General features: G+C 37.9%; 2 protein-coding genes and 2 long non-coding RNA genes across 4 annotated transcripts; 2 read left to right on the top strand and 2 right to left on the bottom strand.

The window, feature by feature from the left end:
- The first annotated feature begins 349 nt into the window (after positions 1 to 349).
- On the top strand, positions 350 to 2,693 carry LOC107676902 (uncharacterized). The gene is made up of 7 exons (XM_016471641.1): positions 350 to 355; positions 777 to 913; positions 985 to 1,078; positions 1,574 to 1,754; positions 2,051 to 2,120; positions 2,360 to 2,510; positions 2,595 to 2,693. Exons 1-7 carry the CDS (start codon positions 350 to 352, stop codon positions 2,691 to 2,693), a joined length of 738 nt encoding a protein of 245 aa, XP_016327127.1.
- A 1,444-nt stretch (positions 2,694 to 4,137) lies between these two features.
- Positions 4,138 to 5,033, bottom strand: LOC107676903 (uncharacterized). The gene is made up of 3 exons (XR_001632786.1): positions 4,749 to 5,033; positions 4,605 to 4,641; positions 4,138 to 4,510 (listed from the first exon to the last, which is right to left on the bottom strand). It is a non-coding gene; the product is annotated as an uncharacterized LOC107676903 (long non-coding RNA).
- A 2,042-nt stretch (positions 5,034 to 7,075) lies between these two features.
- LOC107676904 (zinc finger protein 239-like) lies at positions 7,076 to 23,291 on the bottom strand. The gene is made up of 4 exons (XM_016471642.1): positions 23,262 to 23,291; positions 18,706 to 18,831; positions 7,597 to 8,421; positions 7,076 to 7,428 (listed from the first exon to the last, which is right to left on the bottom strand). The coding sequence occupies exons 3-4, from the start codon at positions 8,235 to 8,237 to the stop codon at positions 7,122 to 7,124; spliced, it is 948 nt and encodes a 315-aa protein (XP_016327128.1). The 5' UTR covers positions 8,238 to 8,421; positions 18,706 to 18,831; positions 23,262 to 23,291; the 3' UTR covers positions 7,076 to 7,121.
- Positions 21,538 to 22,288, top strand: LOC107676905 (uncharacterized). The gene is made up of 2 exons (XR_001632787.1): positions 21,538 to 21,708; positions 21,980 to 22,288. It is a non-coding gene; the product is annotated as an uncharacterized LOC107676905 (long non-coding RNA).
- Positions 23,292 to 23,833: the final 542 nt, after the last annotated feature.

Genomic DNA, 23,833 nt, shown 5'->3' on the forward strand with positions numbered 1-23,833 from the left:
ACTAAGAATTTGATTAAAATCTGATAAATTCTGTGTATTATCCTAGCTCTCATGTTGTTGCCTCATTTCTGTATATGCCTTTATCATATGTTTTATAGAAGGGGATACATTGAAAAAAATCGTAAAATTTTGCTTGCATCATAAAGATATATGTATTCAACTCATTTGTTGTGAAGCAAGAAAGGATGTCAACTTAAAAAAAAAAAAAAAAAAAATTCAGTCATTGAGAGATTTTGCTTGCCACCTGATGCAAAAGTTATATACAAGGATGCAACATGGACAGAAGTCAATGCAGAAATATTCAGCGACCTCATTGGACAAGGCAATGTGGTGCTGACTGTTTTCTCAAATGATGGTGAGTTTTATTGAATGTGAAAGAAGTCTAGTGTTATCAAGCAACTCAGGATAAATATGATAAATTAGCTATTTCTTATTTCTGATTCTTGTGCTGGTCATCACAATATTTGTAATATTTTAATACTTTAATTCTTTAGAATTTTCGGACTCTTTGTCTTCCATATCTGTGAAGTCTGACAATAGCAACGGTTTAAGTGCATCGACTGTAATCTTAGATGAGGTCCCTAACAGGAGACAAAGAAAAGAGGACACATCTGCACTGTCTGCAAAACAGGTTAGAACAAAGCTTTTTACGTGAGTCTCCTTAAGGTTCTGTTCACCCAGAAATGAAAATGATGCAAATGACAGAATTTGTAGTAATTTATGAACCACCAAGGTCATTTTTTAATTTTATTATTATATTCTTTTTTAATTTTTAGTTGGTTGAAGACGTTCTAAAATTGAAGTCTGGTGGTGAAGCAGTACTACAGGAGTATCAAGAAACAGAAACCCTTACAGATGCCACAAGACGACAAATGATTAACACACTGGTGGCTCACATGATTGATACACATGGGCATTTTTTTTTTAAACAAATAACTGCATGACCATTGTGTAAATTGAGACCAATTTGATATCTTCCCTTAGGCAACTCCCTACTAAAGCTATCAGAGAACAGTATGCTCTTGGCATAGTGATGCTGTTCCCTACCCTCAGAGATCCATATTCCAAGAAAGGCTACGTAAGTCACTGTCTGCATGACCCTTTCATGTTATACTTGCAATGTTATATCTGTGACATAGAAATTTGATTCTTTTAAGGAACACTTTTATGATGCTGCAAGCAACACAGGATACATTGCTTGGCATATGAAAACAGTCCACAGGAAGATTCGACAAGGATCTTTGCCACTAGACAGCCCTCGTGATGTTTCTCCAGGAGACCCAAAATGCCAAAGGGCTACTAATTTTGAAGGGCAACTTCATGGGGATGCTTGCAGAGAGACCATGTCCTTGCTCAACCATACCACAGACAAGTCCCTAATATTCCAAAAGATGAGAGAGACGTTTCAGCATCGCCAGAAGCTTGTTAAAGATCCAGGCTCTAGTGCTGATATCCTCTCCACCTTCCCAAGATTCCTAGATACAAAAGGGCTGGTAAGTTTGGAATAACATGTTTTCAAAGGCATGCATGCAATATTTGAGAATATTGTTTATAGTTTAATATCTTCTTAAAGGTGGATCAAGACTTCACTCTCCTGTTTGACGCTGAGACATCCTCCAGGCTGCTTCAGAAGTGGGACACGTTTTTCAGGCCAAATGTCATTAAAGAGGCCAAGCAACTTACTTCAACAGCAGAGCTGAGTCAATTGCTGCTCTCAGCAGACTGTCCTGAAGGAAGTGACCTTCATGAAACAAGTATGTTGTATTTGATTCACTTGTTTTTACGCATTTGCTATATTTGCAGTTACAGTTACTATATGTTTTGTTTTGATGACAAAAATATTAAAATGAGCAAACTTCACAACCTATGAGATTGGATGTTTTCCGGATTAATACAAAATAATTAAATAAATTACACCACATAAAAAAAGAGTATTTAAATAGACTACATAAACACATCAGGTGAATGTTTAAAATGCTCTCTATTCTTAAACTTAAAATATTTCATTTGAAGTTTTACATTAATTAATTCATGTGAATTTCGTCTCCAGTCTACGACCAGGAAATGGCATCCCTTCTTTTACTGATACATCTCCTTCCACCATCACCAGGAGGACTGAAGTCTCCAAAAATCAGTGCATGTGATGCGGCTGAAAGACTTGTAATCTTTCAATAAGGTACTGACATTTTAATATTGTGTTTTGGGTTGCTCAAACATGGAGATTAAAATCAAGTCTTCATATGCATTCACATATTTCACTAGCCATTGAGTTGTTTGAACAATCACTTTAATAATGTTGTTTTCTCTGTGACTGGACATTATGTTTGTGTCTAATATTCAATGTTCATTTCAACTTTAGTCATGCTGCAGTTTTGGAGGAGCACCTCAACAACAACCAGCGTCAGCATCTGTACCTCCTTGCTGTTGGACGCCAGAAAAGCAAGATTGACAGCTTCTACATCGCCTTGGATAAACATCTCATCCCATGCCAGGCAAACCGCTCCCTTGGAGTATTTGATGAACTTTTCAAGGCACATTTTGTGTTCAATTTGTACTATGATAGTGCACTTGTGAACTTTTACACATTCCTGCAGACAACAGTGTATAACATTGATGTAGGGAAAATGAAGGAGTCTCCCAGGGTAAGAGATTTGAGAGCCAGACTGCTCAACCAGACAGTAACCTTAACTTAAAAGTCGGGCAGTATGATGTTGACAGAATGCTGATCTGTTTTATTTGTCAAAACGAGCACCCAGACGGTCAACAATTGATTTCACATTTAAGAGGTGAACATGGTTACTATCCTGGATCTAAGTTCAAATTAATTTGTTCTCAGCAAGGTTGTAGGCATCAGTTCCAAACATGCAAATTTTCGTAAGCACCTTAATAGTGTTCATAGCAATGTTCAGCTGGTTGCTCCAACTTCAACTGTTGGATGTTCCTCAAGTGAGCCAGTTGCAAGCTCATCTCAAGTAGATGCTTTGGAGGACCTTATGAATCCCCAGCATCTATCTCCTTGTTCCAGTGCTTCATCTGATAACAATGATTCAGGGCTTACTAAAAATTCAACTAAAGAATTGTGTGAATCCATCGTGGCCAAAAAACAAGCAAGTGGGATTCCAAACAGTTTGGTGTCCTCAATTGTGGGAGATTTAGAGGAGCTAACAGATGAGCTTCACTCGCAAGCAAAGCATAACATACTTTCTGCTTTGCCTACAAATGACCCCTACAAAACTGTAATAAATGAATCTTTTGAAAAATTAGAAAACCCATTCACAAATCTGAATACAGAATGGAAACGGAATAAATACTTTAAAGAAAAATGGGGAGTTGTAGAGCCCGTTGGGATAACACTATGCGGTATGACAACAAATTGAATAAGAAATCTGGTACTTATGACCAAGTACCAGTGAATGATACTTTTATATATGTGCCAATTTTAGAAACATTGAAATGCATGTGCAGAAATCCAGACATTTGTGATCTCCTAAGGAAAGATTGTAGATCAGAGCCTGACACTTTTACAAATTTTAGCGATGGAAGTTGTTTTAAATCCCACCCTTTATTTACAACAAAGAGACATGCATTACAAATTCAAATATACTATGATGATTTTGAAACAGCTAACCCCCTTGGCTCCAAACGTAGTATCCACAAAATTAGCTGTCTTTATTTTATTGTAAGAAACTTGCCCCCAAAATTTAACTCGGTTCTGATGAACATTCATCTGTTAGCACTTTTTCACACACAAGATCTAAGCAAGTACGGTTTTGATGTTATACTGTCACCATTGATAAATGATATAAAGATACTTGAAAGCCAAGGATTAAGTCTTCCATTCTCAGATGAGCAGATATATGGCACCATCGCACAAATCACTGGTGATAATCTAGGGATGCATTAAATTCTTGGTTTTAATGAGTCATTTAGTAGCCATCATTTCTGTCACCTTTGTTTAATTGAAAAGAATGATTATCAAACAGTATACAGTGAGGATGATCCTAAGGTGGTCCTTCGTGGACAAGAAATCTTTGAAATGCATTGCAAGTCTTTGTTACTTCAAATAATGAACATTGTGTTTTCACCTTGTCTCACTTCAGGCTTGACAGTGTATTTGAAGCACTTGATTGCTGACCACTACAAATTATTTAAGTACTTGTATCCACATAAAAATGTGATTCCCAAACATCATTACATCATTACCCCTCTTCTATAAGGAAAATTGGCCCCTTATTATATATGTGTTAGTAGCACATTGTATTATATATTATTTTTTTAATTTCAAAAACATAAAACCATTAGCTAAAAAGCATCAGATGGGCCATTGCTTACCATTAAGAAACCTTCACCCTCAAACATAATGAGTTTGGGCCAATTAAATCATTTTCCATAGGGGATGAGAATGTGGTCAGCAATCAAATGCTTGAAATGTTCCTATCAAAAGATGTTTTCTCAACCAGTTGGGTTAAAGTTGATGGTGTAGAATATAGAGCTGAGCTTGTGGTGTGCACTGCAATAGAAAATGAAATGCCAGTCTTCTGTCAAATAAGTGATGTACTTTTGGTTGACAATCACATTTATCTGTTGACAAACAAACTACTCACAGATAAGTTTGATGAGCATCTTCGTGCATTCAGAGTACTACGAAGTGAGGAGAGGTGTATTATAAAAATGTCAGATTAAATTTTATAAGCCATTTGATATTCAAAGTTCATACAGTGTTGCAGATGAAAGTTTGTATATCATACCTTCTTTTGTAATGTTTTAATTCGACTTCAAATTGCACTACAAGTGAGAATCAAAAATAAACAAGTTAATGGAAATTATTTTGTGTGCTGTAGTTTATGTAGCATTATTTTGTAGATCTTTTGAGACTGTACAGATTTAAACTAATTCTAACCACCTAAAACATGCAACTCTGAACAGTGTTGTTTTTCTGTATCCATTTTAGTGTTGTTTTAACACTTTTTTTTTTTCCAGAGTCAAATTAGGAACTCTGGCATAGTGTTAAATATTTAACTATTTTGAAAGTGTTAATGTAACTCCGGAGAGTGTGGAGCTATATAAACTCTCAAAAAGTGTTGAAATCAACTCTGTGTGAGTTAATTTAACACTGGACTTTTTGCTGTGAGTAACATTTCCGTCACACGCTTGAGGCATTCGGCCAATCACAACGCACTGGATAGCTGGCCAATCAGAGCACACCTCGCTTTTCAGACCGATGAGCTTTGTAAAAATCGACGCGTTTCAGAAAGGCGAGGCATAGAGGAGAAACAATAATGTACAGTATGTGGAAAATAATGCTTTTTTAACTTTAAACCGCATAAACACATTGCATTACACCAAATACACAAAATAATGTTCTTTTTAGCAACGTCATATGATCCCTTTAAGGTCAAAATGTGTACAAGTTGGCAGGTCTGTATCTAACATCTGCTTTTCGAATAAAAAATAAATAAATCTCGAAACCAGGTAACCGTAAGCTTGGCTAATAGAATAAGTACTTGATTTTAAGTGTTTTACGTAAGGTCATGTTTGAGGAAAACTTTTTTCTTCACATTGTCAAATTCCAAATATACTGCCAATTATAGAATGACCCATATACTTTTATAATTCTACTGTACAGTCAATAGTCTCATGTATTGTCTGTGGTTATATGTTTGTTTTCTAACACCAGTCAGGAGCAGTGCTCTTAATTTCATTGTGTGCAGAAAAATACAATGACAATAAAGGCTTTCAATTCAATTAAATTAAATTAAATTAAATGTCTTTATTGAGAAATTTAAAACAGAAAGCCCCAAAAGCAAATATTTTCCTAATGCAAATACAATTATAGCAGATAATAAAAGTTGTTGATAAAATATAAAAAGTAAAGATAATGTATTGATAAAAAGTTAACATTTAATCAATATCTACTCAAAGCAAAAGTGATCAATAATTACAGAAAATAAAAGTGAAAACTAATGAGATGGATCTCTCTTTTCTACTGACAAGAAGGGATGGGTATCATTAAGGTTTTAACGGTATTACTATTCTCACGATACTGCTCATAAGTCTGGGATTCTTTTTTTTTCTACAGAAAATCTGAAATGTAAAAATCTATAGCAAAGACTCAGCATGTTTGAACAAAAATGACATAAACCTGTAGTTTATTACTGTTATATTTAATAACAGTAATAAACTACAGGTTTATGCAATTTTAAGAACTAATGCATGGATCCAATATACCAACACATCAGATTGCTTTACCTCAAACATATTGTCTTTATAATCCTTGGAAGCCAAACTCAAAATTGAAAATTCAATTAGATTAATAATAGCACAGAAGTGCAAGAATAATGAAAATGATTGGCAAGATACAATGATCTTGATAATGTTTATGTAGCAATAATAAGTACTAAGAGTATTTTCTTAATTTCTCCAGTACCGAAAGTAGAACCGATAATGTCAGAGCTTATGAATACTACAGTCTTTCATAATTTAGCTCCAGAGCTTGTTTAATACCGGTTTCAGGTGCCATCCCCTACTTACAAGAGAAGCACAGAAGAATCAAGTTACAAATCTACATGACAGTATGTCCTGCCTTTGTGTTTCCTAAATACATGTGTAAGAATAACAATTTGTTTTAAGAACAACAAAGAACAACATTTTAATTAAATCTTGGTGTCTCTTAAAAGTGTTAGTCTCTTCTTCAGCTTCCTGAACAAGAACGGTTTCTAAAAACTTCTACTTACCTTCTTGAAAGAGTAAGCAAACTACAAGTGATACATATGCATTATAAGACAATTGAACATAATATGAAACTCATAAGCACGCACAATGATATCATTTATATCATGAAGCAAAATAATATACAAGAATAAAACATTCTGAAATTGTTCTTTGGGGAGGAACTCCATCTTTGAGTTGATCTGAATCTCACAGTTGAATCTGCTGGTTTTGAAGATGAAGATGAACTTTATTCACTGTGAAAACTTTAGATAATGTTTCTTTGTAATGTCACTTGTAATGACTGGTTAGAACAGATTTATCCAGATGATATTTTATTGCTTGATGCGTTATTGTGTTGCATTTGTTAAGGACACAGCATCAGATCTGAAAGTGCTGGATCTGAAGATGAGCTACTTACTGTGAATGTTTCTTGTATGACTGTGTAGAGAAGATGATTGATTGAAACACTTCCCACATGCAGTGCAGTGATACGGTTTCTCTCCAGTGTGGATCCTCTCGTGTGTTTTTAGATGTCCTGAATGATTGAATCTCTTGTCACAGTGTGAACACTTGTACGGTTTCTCTCCAGTGTGAATCCTCTCGTGTGTTTTCATATTTGTTGAATGACTGAATCTCTTGTCACAGTGTGAACACTTATAAGGTTTCTCTCCAGTGTGAATCCTCTCGTGCAGTTTTAAATGTTTAGCTGTAGTAAAAGTATTTTCACACTCAAAGCACATGTACTCTCTCACACCAGTATGTATTTTCTGATGCTCCTTCAAAATTTGTAAACGTGAAAAACTCTTTCCACACAAATTACATGAATGTGGTTTCTCCTTTGTATGAACTCCCAGGTGTTTCTTCAGGACTGAAGCCCACAAAAATGTTTTGTCACATTGATCACATGCGTATAGTTTATCTCTCGTGTGAATGTTCACGTGTTCCTTAAGGTTTGATGAGTGAGTAAAGCTCTTTCCACAATGATCACAAGTGAAAGGTTTCTCTCCAGCATGAACTCTCATATGTGTCGTAAGGTATTCTTTTAGTGCAAAACTCTTACCGCACTGATCACATGTGTACGGTTTCTCTCCAGTGTGGATCCTCTCATGTGTTTTCAGATTTCCTAACTGAATGAATCTCTTGTCACAGTGTGAACACTTGTAAGGTTTCTCTCCAGTGTGAATCCTCTGGTGCTGTTTTAAACACTTTGCTGTAGTAAAAGTCTTTTCACACTCAAAGCACATGTACTCTCTCACACCAGTATGTATTTTCTGATGTTTTTTTAAATATTGTAGACATGAAAATCTTTTTCCACACAAATAACATGAATGTGGTTTCTCCTTTGTATGAACTCTCAGGTGTTTCTTCAGGTCTGAAGCCCTTAAAAATGTTTTCCCGCACTGATCACATGCGTATAGTTTATCTCTCGTGTGGATGTTCATGTGTATCTTATGGGTTGCTAATTGTGCAAAACGTTTCCCACACTGATCCCAAGTGAACGGTTTCTCTCCAGTATGAACTCTCATGTGAACATCAAGGTTTTTTGTTTGTTTGTGAAAAACTTTCTGCACTGAGTGCAGGTTAAAGATTTCTTGGCTCTTCTTTTCTTTAAATCTTTTTGTTTGGTTTGAGAGCGACTCAAAGGTTTTTCTTCGGGTTTGACAATATTTTTCTCCTCAACTTCATCTAGTTCTTCATTCTCCTTGTTTTCTTATCAGTAAATCATAAAAAACAGAGAAATGTGAAAAGACATAAAAGTGAATCCTTATATAACAGCGAAAGTAGACAATTGCTATTGTGCTATTGACAATTGTAAAATGTTGATGATTTTGATGCATTTTTATAAGTTATACGTCCTTGAAACTTTCCATGAATGACATACATTGATCTTGAAATTATTATTTTTAAAATAGTATAGGCACAAATCCCATGTTTCTATAGGGAGAACTATTAAATATATTTGATCAGCTACACAGTTATCTAACATAAACTTTTGAACAAAATGTACCCAAGTTCACACAACCCAAATTCCGGAAATGTTGGGACGTTTTTTAAATTTGAATAAAATGAAAACTAAAACACTTTAAAATCACATGAGCCAATATTTTATTCACAATAGAACAGAGTAAGTAATATTTATTTCTATAGTACCTTTGAAGAACAAGCGTCACAAAGTGCTTTACAACAGAAATATAAAATGAAGAATAAAAAAAAAATTTTCCACCGAGTCCACAGATCTCAGTTCCAAAGGAACAGCATTCCACAACTTGGGAGCAACTACTTCAAAGGCACAGAATCCTCTTTTTTTTTTTTTTTTTTTTTTTTTTTTTTTTTTTTTTTTTTTTTTTTTTTTTTTTTTTTTTTTTTTTTTTTTTTTTTTTTTTTTTTTTTTAAAAAGGTGGACATTTTTAATTTTGTCATGTCTATTTTTATTCTTAATTTTATATTTCTATTGTAAAGCACTTTGTGACACTTGTTCTTGAGATCTGTTTGATGACTTGGTTAAAAGCTTAGCAGCAGCATTTTGAACCACTTGTAAACGTTTGAGGGATGAATTACTAAGACGAGTAAAAAGAGAGTTGCAATAATGAAGGCGGGAGGAAATAAATGCATGTATAATCATTTCCATCTCCGCTGTGGACACAACTGGCCTCAATTTTGCAATGTTTCTCAACTGATAAAAGCAGTTACAAACCAAATAAATTCACATGTTGATCAAGACTGAAGGCTTGTCCCATTTGAACACCTAAATTAAGTGAAGTGAAGTGACATGTGGCCAAGTATGGTTACCCATACTCGGAATTAGTGCTCTGCATTTAACCCATCCTAAGTGCACACACACACCGTGAACACACACCCGGAGCAGTGGGCAGCCATTTATGCTGCGGCGCCCGGGGAGCAGGTGGGGGTTCGGTGCCTTGCTCAAGGGCACCTCAGTCGTGGTATTGAAGGAGGGAGAGAGCGTTACGAGTCCAACTCTCTAACCATTAGGCCACGACTTCCCCTGAATTAAAAATTACAAAGGGTAGATTTAACAGAATGTGATAAAGAACCAAGACTTCCATTACTTTTGGGAGAACACCTACATGAGCTGAGATAAGTACTTCGGTTTTTTTCAGGATTTAACGAAGTAATTATTTGCCATCCAGACTTTAATAGAGTTTATACAACTTAAAAGAGTAGACAATTTTGTAATTTCATGAGACGCAAAAGAAATATATAGTTGAATGTCATCTGCGTAGCAATGATAGCGAAATGCCTTCAAAATTACTTATCAGTTTCCCCAGCAAATATAAAGCAAAAGCAATGGGGCCAAAACAGATCCCTGGGGAACACCACAGGACACAGATGCTGTTGTTGAGGTATAATTTTGAACTCTTACTGAGAAAGACCTGTCTGACAAGTATGATGAAAACCAACTCAAGGCTGTTCCAGAGATACCAACCTCCTGTCCAAGCCTCTCAATTAATATACAGTCATCAACTGTATCAAAAGCAGCAGTGAGATCCAATAAAACTAGTACAGAGCATTCCCCTGCATCACCTTGCATAAACAAATCCTTTAAAACTCTAAGAAGAGCAGTTTCAGTTGAGTGCATATGACGAAAGAAAGATTGGAATTTATTAAGCACATTATAACCATCTAAAACAGCTGAGAGCTGATCTACAACAACTTTTTTCAGGACCTTAGCCATAAAAGGTAACTTAGAAATAGGTCTATAATTTTGGGGTAAGGATGAATCAAGATTTGTTTTCTTTAGAATAGGTTGAACCACAGCTTGTTTAAAATAACCTGGAACTTGACAAGCTGTTCATGAATTATTCATTACAGATAACACACAGGGACCAATCATGTCAATAACATTTTTAAACAAGGCAGTGAGTACCACATCCAGAAGACTAGAAGAACTTTTCATAGACCTAAATAAACTTAGTGAGATCATCAATTGTTATTGGGGAAAAATTATCCAGGGTTACTGGCCTGGAGACACAAAAGGTATTTGAAGTGAGGGAGAGAGAGAGAGAGATATTATTTTGTATATTGTTTATCTTATCCACAAAAAAAAAAATGGAGTAAACTGTTGCACTCATCAGCTGAAGAGATTTGAACCGCAGGTGATGGAGGAGAGACAATTTTATGTATGGTGTCAAACAAAATTTTGGGATTATGTCTGCTGCTAGATATTAAATTAGAGAAATACTTAATTCTGGCATCCTTTACCTTGTTAAAATCCATTAAAAGTTATTTTAAATACTGATAGTGAAGTAGTAGTAGTAGTCGAGTAGATTTCCACAGACGCTCGGTGTAACAAAGTCAATGATCGAGAAGGAAGAGGACGGGGTCGGCTTGACTGCTGCTGGTGATTTTATTCAGGTCTCGGTAAATAAACAGAACGTTGCGCTACCAGCGCTCAATATAACACAGTTGCATAAGCAATATACATGGGCTCTCCAGAGCAGACAGTTTCCACACACGCACACCAGTCAGCAGTCTGTCCCCCTCTGCCTGCCTTCTCACTCCCGGGCCTCTTTATGCGGTCTCTCCACGCCAATTACTAGTGGTTAAACGGATCGTAGGTGATCCGTGATCTGTACGGACCAAGCCCCACGGTTCGGCATGCATGTGATCCGCGGATTAATTGCAAAATTTAACCATAATAGAGTATACGTTTATCATTTGTTCGTATTTACACAAGCAAGCGAATTTTAAACAATTCCAGAGAGAAAAGGCAAAAGGGAACTCGATTCGTTACTTGCACGCTGTTCTCTACGTGCACAGCCGCACACACATGAATCGCGCACAGATGGCACGCGAACACCGAACTGAATCCTCTTCTGAATCCTCTAAACGGACACATACACATAAAATTATGACAAAATACCCATCTCGACAATCATTCAGGTAAACGCAGTCAGTTATGTCTGAAGTGAATGAAAACAGCTGAGAAAGAAATCGGATGTGATGTGTATCATTATATCGCAGGGTGGCAAACGTCGGTCCTGGAGAGCTGCAGCCCTGCAGAGTTTTGCTTCAACCCTAATCAAACACACCTGAACAAGCTAATCAAGGCCTGAAGGGTTACTAGGAAGCTACAGGCAGGTGAGTTTTATTAGGGTTGGGGCTGAACTCTGCAGGACTGCGGCTCTCCAGGACCGGAGTTCGCCTCCCCTGTTATATCGGATTCGTGCATCAGGTCTTTAAGGGACAGCGGCCTATAAATACTGCTGCTGTCATTAATGATCATCAAACAACAAAACAGCTGTGATAAAAATATATATTTAAGTTATACCCGATCCGGGGGTCAAAAACCGTAATGTGATCCGAACCGTGAGATTTGCGACCCGTTGAACCACTACCAATTACTGGAACAAGACACAGGTGTGTAATTTGCATTTGACCCACTTACTCCCCTCTGGTCTCCCAACTCTCTCTCCCGCTGCAAACCTCGCTAAACCACGCCCACCTCGCCACACTCAGTTTTATGGCAAATACGCTTAAAAGAGCGGATACTGTCATTGATCCAAGGGGTGGAATTTATCAGACGAGCTGCTTTGGACTTCACAGGAGCAACTTCATTCAAGACTGTAAGGCAATGCTCATTAAAAGATTGTACTTGAACGAACACAACCATTTGACATATTAATGGATGACTGATCAAAAACAGCAGATAATTTTTCTGCAGAAAGGTTATTCAGGATGCGAGAATTAATTACTCCACTACAAGATGGCGTATCTCAATTACAAAGTAAGTCGAATTAAATGTAATTATGATCTGAAATAAAAATATATTCAGACAAAACAGAACCAATATTTAAACCACAACTGAAAACAAGATCTAAAGTATGCCCTCTTTTGTGCCATCCTGAATGGCACACACACACCTGGACAGAGTATGAGTGACCACGGGACTTCATATCAGCTTCCGAGTCATCATGTGGTTGAAGAATCCCACAAGGACACTGATAACGCCACACAGCCACAACAAGCACTGCTCGTGGACATCCCGGCTGAACCCTGCCCACAGAGCTCATCACAGATAGACTGTGACGTACTACAACAGCTCCAAGACTCAGCACCCAAGGACGACTTTATGGAAAACATCCAGGGAAGCCAGGGAAACATATCACAGCCACCAGAAACACCAGAGACACAGCCCCGCTCACCAGACACACTATCCCTCTCTCCAGCATCTCCACTTCTAAGCTTCTCACAGAAAATGGAGGAACTGGTGTATGCCCCCAGATATCAATTAAAAAACGGCAGGCCCCACAACCACCAAAGCCTGTGGGCCCAGCTCCTGTGAGAGCTCTCTGGCCGCTGCCACAATGCCAGGGCCCAAATCCTCCTCCATCTGCTATAGGTGAACCAATAACAATTGATAACAGCTCTCAGTGATATGTGTCGGGTCCCCGCTATGATAGCAGCAACATTCACAAATGTTTACAGAACAAGCGGGAACTCAGTGTGCCTGTAGTTTTCTATATTTCTGTTTTATCAAGTGATAGAAAGTCTAAGGCCTTCTCAAGCCGTACGGCTGACTCATCTAATCTGCGGCCTGTTATGCATCAAACTAAGATTGCTGTTGAGACAAAAACCAATGCCATGAAGTTAGCATTTTTAAACATTCCCTCACTAAAAAATAAACCATTTCTAATCAATGATTTAATAACCACAAAACAACCTGGATTTTATGTTTCTAAATGAAACATGGCTAGAAGACAGCTGCAGTGCAAGGTTCACAGAACTGTTATCAATGAGTTCCTCAGAGTTTGACTGTTTTGCTATTGCAGGGGCTTTTAATATTCACATTGATAATGCAGAAATCAAAACTACCAAATAAATTATAACTATTTTAAACTTTGACCTGATTCAACATGTGCATGAACCCACACACAATCGTGGACATACTCTAGATTTAATCATCAGTAGAGGTCTAAACATTTCATCCATTGTTATTAAGGATGTAGCACTATCTGATCACTTCTGTATTTTCTTTGATATATTGATCTCTGCTAGCACTGAATCTAGATCTGTCTCTGTCAGAAAGAGATGCATTAACGAGAACACTAGTGTGCTATTTATGGAGGCTATATCTTTAACACCAAGCATTTCTGCAGACTCTGTTGATCGTCTCCTTGATTCCTTGAACTCAAAAGTTAAGAATGTTATTGATGACATTGCTCCTGTGAAAGTCAGTAAGAAGACTGGCAGACTAGGCCCGGTAACATATTGGATGAGATTAAAAGACTCAGTAATACTTATAAAATCAGCTGCACAGTGCACATTTATCAGATACATCATCAATATGAATATTGAAGTCACCAACAATCACAATTTTAGTGATCTTAAGAATAGATGATAAAAAATAAATAAAAAAATCACTAAAATCATCTAAGAAGGAGCTGTTTGAGCCAGGAGGATGATAAATTAAAATACAATAAAATGGATCTGTACAACCAACTTGAATCACTTGCAGTTCAAAAGTTTCTGAACACAGCAGCAAGTCCTCCACCACGGCCTGAAAGTCTAGGCAGACTAATAAATGTATAATCCTTAGGACAAATTTCCGCAAAGGGAGCATTTTCCAGATTTCTCTGCCAGGTTTCAGTCAAACAAAAATCCAGCTCCTTGGTTTTAACGATATCATTCAGAACAAAAGTTTTATTAGTTATTGAACGAGCATTTACCAGTGCCATCCTGAGAGGTAGAGCGAAAGCTTCGCTGGATAGTTTGCGGGAAAGTGTTCGGAGTTGACAGGGACGAGATTCGCCGCACGTGAGAAATCCGTTCACCGGCGGGAAAACGTTCTCCACAAACGTATTCCGGAAGATGGGATGGAGATAGGAGAATCTGACATTGTCCGCCGTAGACAAGGGAAACTCATTCCACAGATAGGCCGAATATACCGAGGCTGAGCTCATCTGAAGCGATCGACGCCGCTTTCCGACGACGACTCGCTTCCAGGTAGGGCTGGGCGATTTTGCAAAAAATTAAAGGGGTCATATGATGTTGCTAAAAATAACATATTTTGTGTATTTGGTTTAATGAAATGTGTTTATGCGGTTTAAGGTTCAAAAAACACATTTTCCACATAATGTACATTATTGTATGCCTTTCTGAAACGCGTCGATTTTTACAAAGCTCATCAGTCTGAAAAGCGAGGTGTGCTCTGATTGGCCAGCTATCCAGTGCGTTGTGATTGGCCGAATACCTCAAGCGTGTGACGGAAATGTTACGTCCCTCACCATACTGTGATGCCCTGTCCGGCCGGAGCGACGAGACACTACAACATGATTCAACTTACTTTTTATTTATTAACCCTCTAGTTAAAGAAAATTATATTCCCAGTGCTGCACACATGAAGTTGTCAACATGATGTAAATGTTACAAATGTTGTAAATATCTTTGCAGAAAAGATGCAAAAACTACAACTACATATTGTACAAACTTGTCTTATACATATTATGTGTTCAGAAATAATACGAGGAAAATTATTTGAGAAAATCTCAAAAGTCAAGGAGCTGCTGAAGCAGTTCTACTCAGCCATCATTGAGTCTTGTCCTGTGCACTTCAATAACTGTCTGGTTTGGTGCAGCTACAAAATCAGACATCAGAAGGCTAGAGAACGGTTCGGACTGCTGAAAGGATTATTGGTGCTCCCCTGCCCACCCTTCAAGAACTGTATACATCCAGAGTGAGGAAAAGGGCTCAGAAAATCACTCTGGATCCCTCACATCCAAGTTATCCCCTTTTTGAACTTTTGCCATCTGGCCGGCGCTTCAGAGCCGCAAATACCAGGACAGCCAGGCACAAGAACAGTTTCTTCCCCCAGGCAATCTACCTCATGAACAGTTAAATGTTCCCAACATTATACAATAAAAATGTGCAATAACCTTATATTTATTTGTTACCACCTCGTACATCCCTGCATCTCATTCTATTCTATTCCATTCTATCATCTATAGCACAACTATACATACAATTTATTTATTTTTCAATTTATTTTCCAGTTATTTTTTATTGTCTGTGTGTTGTTGTTGTCTTTGTGTACTGGAAGCTTGTCACTAAAACAAATTCCTTGCATGTAAATTCCTTGCAATAAAGCTCTTTCTGATACTGAAAATGACAACAGTAGACTTTTATTAACTATAAATGTTCTTTAAAAACAACAGCAGCTTTCAGCCTGTCACCATGATGCAAACATGAAATATCAGACATACAGTAGTAGTTCTTTACAGGTTTTTTTTATTAGATTGTGCTGCTTTTCCATTGTTTTTTTCTGTGCAAGCATGGATGTGTTTGACTGTTGCGCTCGCGTCTCTTGCAGCGTCTCATGTATGAAACGGCTTTCTTGCATGTTCTACCTATTCCACTGCCCGCGTCGCATCTTTGTTAACACAAAGGCGCATTCTGTGTGAATGGCACTTAGCCTATATTTATGGTCAAAAAAGTTGGAACGGGGGCAACAAAGGGCTAAAATAAGCAAGACATTTTGAAAGAGATTCAGCTGGGAGAAAATCTAGTAACTAATTAAGTTAATTTAAATCAAGTCTGTAACATGATTAGCTATAAAAGAGATGTCTTAGAGAGGCAGAGTCTCTCAGAAGTAAAGATGGGCAGAGGCTCTCCAATCTGTGAAAGAGTGCATAAAAAGATTGTGGAATACTTTAAAAACAACGTTCCTCAACGTCAAATTGCAAAGGCTTTGCAAATCTCATCATCTACAGTGCATAACATCGTCAAAAGATTCAGAGAAACTGGAGAAATCTCTGTGCGTAAGGGACAAGGCCGAAGACCTTTGCTGGATGGCCGTGGTCTTCGGGCCCTCAGACGACACTGCATCACTCATCGGCATGATTCCGTCATTGACATTTCTAAATGGGCCCAGGAATACTTCCAGAAACCACTGTCAGTAAACACAATCCGCCGTGCCATCTGAAGATACCAACTAAAACTCTATCATGCAAAAAGGAAGCCATATATGAACATGGTTCAGAAGCGCCGTCGTGTCCTATGGGCCAAGGCTCATTTAAAATGGAAAAGTGCTCTATGGTCAGCGAGTCCAAATTTGACATTCTTGTTGGAAATCACGGACATCGTGTCCTCCGGGCTAAAGAGGAGGGAGACCTTCCAGCGTGTTATCAGCGTTCAGTTCAAAAGCCAACATCAAAAACAACATACTGCAGCTATTACAACAGCATGGCTTCATAGTAGAAGAGTCCGGGTGCTGAACTGGCCTGCCTGCAGTCCAGATCTTTCACCTATAGATAGGGCTGGGCGATAATTCGATAATGATAATTATCGCGATATAATTTTCCCTAATAAAACTATATAAAGAGTTCTATAAATGTTCACTATAATGTTTATGCGCCAAAAGCGGAATGAAAGAGCGCTGCCAAAAGCGGAATGAAACAGCGCGACTCATTTGAATCGCGCCACAAGGGCCTTTTATCCGCGTGGATCAAAGTTCAAACTGCCGCGCGGCGTGAGCTCACTAGAGCAGATGCATTTACTCGGTCATGTGAGCATTAAGCAGCGCTGTGAGATCCAGTGTGAAGCGTTTGAATTCAGCGATGAACACAAATGACTCTGTGAGTTAAACTAGTTTAAAGCCAAACAGGAGAAACACTGTGTGCAACGAGACAGTCAGAAGGCTTTTCAATCTACACATCGCCATCATTTACCATGGATTTACTGTAGTAACACTCACTGCACCATGGTATTGTGGCAGAAATTTGGGATATTCACACTGAATTTTATTAAAGGAGTAATGGTATATAATTGTAGTATGTATTTGTGATTAAGCTATAGCATGTGTGCATTTATACTGAATGTTTTTAGACTACAGTTTTTCATACAAATAGGCTACAAAACATATAGTTATATTTTTACCATGGTATTGAGGTGCTATATGTGTGGTTTTAACTGTGTTTATCATGATTTAAATGTATGCTACCATGGGAGACCAACGCTTAATAAAATAAATAAATAAATAAAATAAAAACTTTCTTCAGAATAAATTTAACCATATAAAACTGAGGTTGCAACAATTTTTACAGATGTTACTGATTTTGATAATGAACAAAAATTTACCTCTGCATCCTAACTCAAGCTACTATCAAATGTGCATTTCTAAGAGACAAAAAGTGATAATATTATTATTAATATTATCAGGCAACCCAAACCTGTTTCTTGATTTGAAACAACATCACTCATTAGAACATGCAGAAACTAAGAAATTAATTTCTCTATTTAGATATTTATTTTGTTAAGGAAAATTAATTGCTCCAAACTTTCACTTTGGAGAAAAAATCTGGCTTTAAACTTGAAAGAAATAAAAATTTGACATTTATTGTGATAATTATCGATATCGACTGATATTTAAAAAATTATTGTGATAATTTTTTTGGCCATATCGCCCAGCCCTACCTATAGAGAACATTTCATGCATCATTAAACGAAAAATACGTCAAAGACGACCACAAACTCTTCAGCAGCTGAAAACCTATATCAGGCAAGAATGGGACCAAATTCCAACTCCAAAACTCCAGAAACTCATAACCTCGATGTCCAGACGTCTTCAAACTGTTTTGAAAAGAAGAGGAGATGCTACACCATGGTAAACATGCCCCCGTCCCAACTATTTTGAGACCTGTAGCAGGCATCAAATTTGAAATTAGCTCATTTTGTGCATAAAATTGTAAAATTTCTCATTTTAAACATTTGTTATGTTGTCTATGTTATATTGTGAATAAAATATTGGCTCATGTGATTTGAAATTCTTTTAGTTTTCATTTTATTCAAAAAAAAAAACAAAAAAAAAACGTCCGAACATTTCCACAATTCGGGTTGTAGAAAGTGTCCCTTATTGATGCTTTAGCCGTATTATTGCAGAGATCTAAATATTTTTTCCTATTACAACAAACAAAATCCAAAACTGCTTAAAACTTTACCATCAACCTCATTAATGAAGAATGAAGAATTAACACCAACCTGTTTGTTCTTCAGTATCTTCAGTGTGTCTCTTTAATAAACTCAGTCTTTGCAGATTACAGCTCTTCCTGATGATTTGATGCTCGTCTTCACTTTTAAACTGATGGGAATATTCCAGCTTAATTTCTGTGTGGAAGAAGACTTGCCAAAATCAACAATAAATCAGTTTACTTAGTTATTTTTTTAAGAAATTCACACATTTAAGCATTTATGTAATTGAAGCAGAAAAGACCAGGGGTCTCATTTATAAACGTTGCGTACACTCAAAATGGGCGTAGAAATTGCGTACGCAATTTTCCACGCACATATCGGGATTTATAAAAAATAAACTTAAATAATGTAAGCACCACCGTACGGACATTCTAGACCAGTGTTTCTCAACCCTGGTCCTGAGCGCCCCCCCAACACTGCACATTTTGTATGTCTCCCTTATCTGACATCCATTTCAGGTCCTGGAGTTTCTTTTAATGAGATAATGAGTTGAATCAGGTGTGTTTGATTAAGGAGACACACAAAATGTGCAGTGCTGGGGGGCGCCCAGGACCAGGGTTGAGAAACACTGTTCTAGACCATGCTTACGCACTCTTTTTTCCTGGAGTGAGAAAAGTAATGAAGTAAACAATGATTTTAAACTCGGTTTTCATTTCGATATACACATTTACATTATGTAATTTCAGTGCTTATCTCCATTAATGAGAGTGAAATATTTAAAGTCATTATGCAGAAGTTAAGCAAAAATTATATGAATTTAGACTTCTTTAGTGGATGCACTTGATCACTTTTCCTGTGGCATGCTGTTTTAATGAAAGCGAATAATTCATCTTTAAAGGGGTCATCGGATGCCCATTTTCCACAAGTTGATATGACTCTTTAGGGCAGGGGTGTCCAAACTCGGTCCTGGAGGGCCGGTGTCCTGCAGAGTTTAGCTCCAACTTGCCTCAACACACCTGAATGGAAGTTTCTAATATGCCTATAAGAGCTTGATTAGCTGGTTCAGGTGTGTTTAATTAGGGTTGGAGCTAACCTCTGCAGGACACTGGCCCTCCAGGACCGAGTTTGGACACCCCTGCTTTAGGGTCTTAAAGAAAAGTCTATAACATACTTTGGTTACAATTTCTCAATGGTAGTGTAAAAAGCACCTTTTTTACCCTGTCAAAATCAGCTGTTTTCAGCACGCTGTTCTAGTTCATGTTGCTTTAAATACTAGTGAGCTCTGCTGACTCCGCCCCTCTCTTCCGTGGAGTGACGGCAGACCATAGATATGTGTAGATTCCCTATTCGACCTCTCCAGATACGTTGACGCATCAGCCATCTCGCATTCACCATAATAATCAATTAATATTCAAAGATATACAAGCGTATAACTTGCTGTTGTAGACGCACACAGTCAATGCACTCAAAGATTCGCAGACGGTTCCAAAAATGGCGGATGGCTTACGTATCGCGGCCCATAGAAACAGTCGATAATGAGGCATCTAGATATATACGTCTATGGAGCATACTAAACGTCAGCCGCGAAACTGGCCAACTAGCACATTATTAGGAAAGGCGATTTGCAAAGATTCATAAAAACCCTTATACTCACTTCTTCTGTAGATGAAGCTGGATCACGAATGATTCGGGCGAACATAGACGCATTTAGGCAGATCGGAGATCAGCACATTCACTTCAAAACGAAAGTACCGTTAATCCTCTGCGTCTTCAGCGGCGCAGATGTCCGGAGTAAATGACGACTGCTATATTCATTACTACATCCAACAACTAAACACCTCAATCGCTTAATCTGAGACATTCGTCTTCCCCTGCACCGGAGTCGACACAATGGCGGACTGACAGCTCACTCAGGGCGGAGCTAAGGTAAGAGACTGTATAGAAACATGGACGTAGTGTCCGTGACGTAACCCGTAGACTTCCGACGAGCGTTTTGAAGCCTAAAGTGGGCGGAGCCAGCCGTCGCCATCTTTGCACACGTCACCGCGCGTCACTCACGGATAATCGAAAATGGGCAAAGAGGCGGGAGCTGGCTGCTGAAACCACGCCCACCTAGCTCGACGGCAGTGTCAGCAGCGGCTATCCACCTGTCACTCAAGTGGCCACGCCCTTAATTATGCAGAACTTTAAGGCTTAATATAATTTAAACGGATGAGTTATAAAAAAATTCACCCCATATGAGGTTTGCACAGATAGAAAAGTTAAATTTTCAGTCAGGGGGCATGCATGAGAAATAAATACACTCACTTTGTTATGACAGCACTGCCTTGTAAATTTATAAGCGATATATTTAGGAAGTCATGACGCTTAAGTGCTGTCACGTCCGTAACGATTTAAATATAAAGTTTATACTGTATAATAAATATTAATAGAAATAATGTCAAACTTCATATACAAAGCCAAAATATGTCCGTGCTAATTATGATGGACAATTCATCTCACTTACTTGCTCTAAACAACCTTAATTATGCGTTACGGACGTGACCGTTACGGACGCTTCATATTAAATCATGCAAGTGACCAGCTCATATTTGTTCACCGTGCTGTTGCTATTAAAATCACTGGCTCACATTAAAATTACCTCTGCTACTGTAGGCTATATCAGAACATTTCAGTAACCAATTCATTCTAGTAACATAAAAAAAAACATTACAAATATTAAAAAAAAAACATTAAAAATACATTTTTAATAAAGAGAACATCATTACATTTTTAATAAAGACAACATAATTAAGATTTACATATCGCCATAATTAATTTAATTATTATAAATATTATAATTATTATTACAGTATTCAATAGAGAGAGACGAATAGACGTGCGCAATGTTTACTCAGCTGATCGCCTACGTCCTACTGTACCTTAAAGGACACGCCTCTCGTGATGACGCGTTTTCCCTTTTCCCTCGTTTTCTTTCCCGCGCGCGCCCTCTGTTGACCAAGCGGAGTTATTTCTGAGGTGACTGCAGATCTTCTATTTCTGGATAAATATCTACTTTATTTGAAGTAAATGGTAAGTAATTTGATATTTACATGTATGTACATTTTAGTTTTGAGAAAAGTGTATAAATTACAATAATAAATTAAATATCTTGAACACACTGTGGCCACGGTGGCCTGTGTACAATGAAAGAATCAGTTCTGTTTTAACAATTTTTTTATTACACAATATCAATGCTAATAAAAGTAATTAATATAATACAACAACCAATAAAACGATATACAATAACCAACAAGGAAACAACAACAAAATGTATTTATACTATACAACTCTCATCCTATAGCGCAATGGCAAAAACTAATGCTGAACGACAAAGGGAATTCAGAGAGGAAGAGGAATAATGAAAATTTCAAGGAAAAGGAGAAGAAAAGAAAAACAGCAGAAAGACGAAGAAAGAAAGAAACACAATCAAATCAAGAGGCAGAGAGAGTCAGGGAGCTTGCTAGAGAAAGCCAGAGGAAAAGGCGTTTGCTGAAGAGGTCACAGGTTCCTGCTTTACTCCAGGAGTCACCACATAATTCACCATTTAAAACAAGACAGTCTCTAGGCAAGGCACTAAAATGAGCACTCCGAGCTTTACCTAGCAGCCCTCGAAAAAAATGTAGTTATAAAAAAGATTGCAACATCACTGTGCCTTCTTCCAGAGAAAAACAAAATGAATCATGTGACCGCCACCACTACTACATATGATCATGTCAGGGAACTCTATGGGAGAGATGACATCTCTAGGCAAGCACCAGGAATGAGGGATGTGGTCACAGTCAGAGAGGGAGGAGTGAAAAAGAAAATCCAGAAACGGCATTTAACAATGTCTATTCTAGAGGCCTACCGCTACTTCAAAAATGAACATCCAGAGTCTATAATTGGAAAATCAAAATTTGCTGAGCTTCGACCATCTCATGTGCTCCGGTCTTCAGACACTCCAAGAAATGTGTCTTTGTCGATATCACGAAAATATTAAGTTAGCCCTGGACTGTCTGCAACATGTCATCCCAAGGCGGGCATTCCAGAGCACACAGGATTTTGTTGAAGCTGTGGACTGCAATCCAGATAGTCTCCTCTGCATGTTAGGACAGTGTGCTGAATGCAGGAATGGCAAGCTCTTGGAAATGCGTACCCTCTGTAACATCCCAGAAGAAGATAACCAAATTAAGGTGACCTGGTACGCATGGGAAACAACAGAAGGGCTGCCAAATAAGGTCCAAAAGAGTGGCACACTAGGTGATGTGCTTAATTTTCTCAAGATAGTGGCTACAAAATTTGTGCATCACTGTTTTGTTAAAAAACAGCAAAGTGGATTTTTCCAGGCCAAAAAACTGCAGGCAAAAACAGACCAGGAAACTGTGGTGCTGCAGGTAGATTTTGCCGAAAATTACACCGCTGCCTACCAAGACCAGATCCAGTCAGCACACTGGCATCAGAGGCAGGTCAGTGTTTTCCTCAGTCCTGTGGTCTGATGGAGATCCTGAGTCATATGCCATAGTGAGTGACAGCCTGGAACACGACAAGAGGTCTGTGGCAACCTTCCTTTGTGTGTTTGATAGTTGTGTAAATATGAGAAATACCGTGAGCTGCTCGCCTCTCCTCAGAAGACTCTGCTCAGCGGAGAAGGGTCTGTCTGCGGACTGCAAGAGAGGGGCGTAACTAGAAGGGGGCGTAACTTGAAGTTGTCCAACTCACACAGAACCACGCGAGATGTCAAAACGAGATGTTGTCAGGCTGCGTTCGAAACCGCATCTAAGTTATAAGCACTTAATTTCTTTAAGTAGCCTACTTATTGAGAGTGTACAGCCTGAAGTACAGCCTGAATGCGTTAAGTATGAATGCGATTCGGATATCATCCGCTATGTTGACGTTATCATGTGACCTACGACGTTATAACAAGCGCAACAACTTAAAAGATATGAGTGACAGGTTTAATTCATCTATCTGTAAGTATATCCCTCAGGCTTCTAAAAAAAATTGCATCATGATGAATTATTCAAAGATATTTAACCTTGTCATGTGCTTTTTTTTTCTGTGAATATTATCTCATACTACGATGAACACCTGATTTTTTGTTTTATCAGAATCAGAAGATCTTTATTACCAAGTATGTTTACACACACAAGGAATTTGACGTGACGACAGGAGCTTC

The sequence above is a fragment of the Sinocyclocheilus anshuiensis genome, unplaced genomic scaffold, assembly GCF_001515605.1.
Source record: "Sinocyclocheilus anshuiensis isolate Anshui unplaced genomic scaffold, SAMN03320099.WGS_v1.1 scaffold672, whole genome shotgun sequence".
In the NCBI taxonomy this organism is placed as follows: Eukaryota; Metazoa; Chordata; class Actinopteri; order Cypriniformes; family Cyprinidae; genus Sinocyclocheilus; species Sinocyclocheilus anshuiensis.

What these genes read in the sequence shown, in the direction of transcription:
- LOC107676904 (XM_016471642.1), bottom strand. Translation starts at nt 8,237, where the DNA reads ATGAGAGTTCATACTGGAGAGAAACCGTTCACTTGGGATCAGTGTGGG. An exon ending in TGTGATCAATGTGACAAAAC is followed by an intron (nt 7,429 to 7,596) that starts ATTTTTGTGGGC and finishes GTGTGAAAATAC; the next exon opens with TTTTACTACAGCTAAACATT.
- LOC107676902 (XM_016471641.1), top strand. An exon ending in CATATTCCAAGAAAGGCTAC is followed by an intron (nt 1,079 to 1,573) that starts GTAAGTCACTGT and finishes ATCTTCTTAAAG; the next exon opens with GTGGATCAAGACTTCACTCT. An exon ending in AGGCAAACCGCTCCCTTGGA is followed by an intron (nt 2,511 to 2,594) that starts GTATTTGATGAA and finishes ACATTCCTGCAG; the next exon opens with ACAACAGTGTATAACATTGA.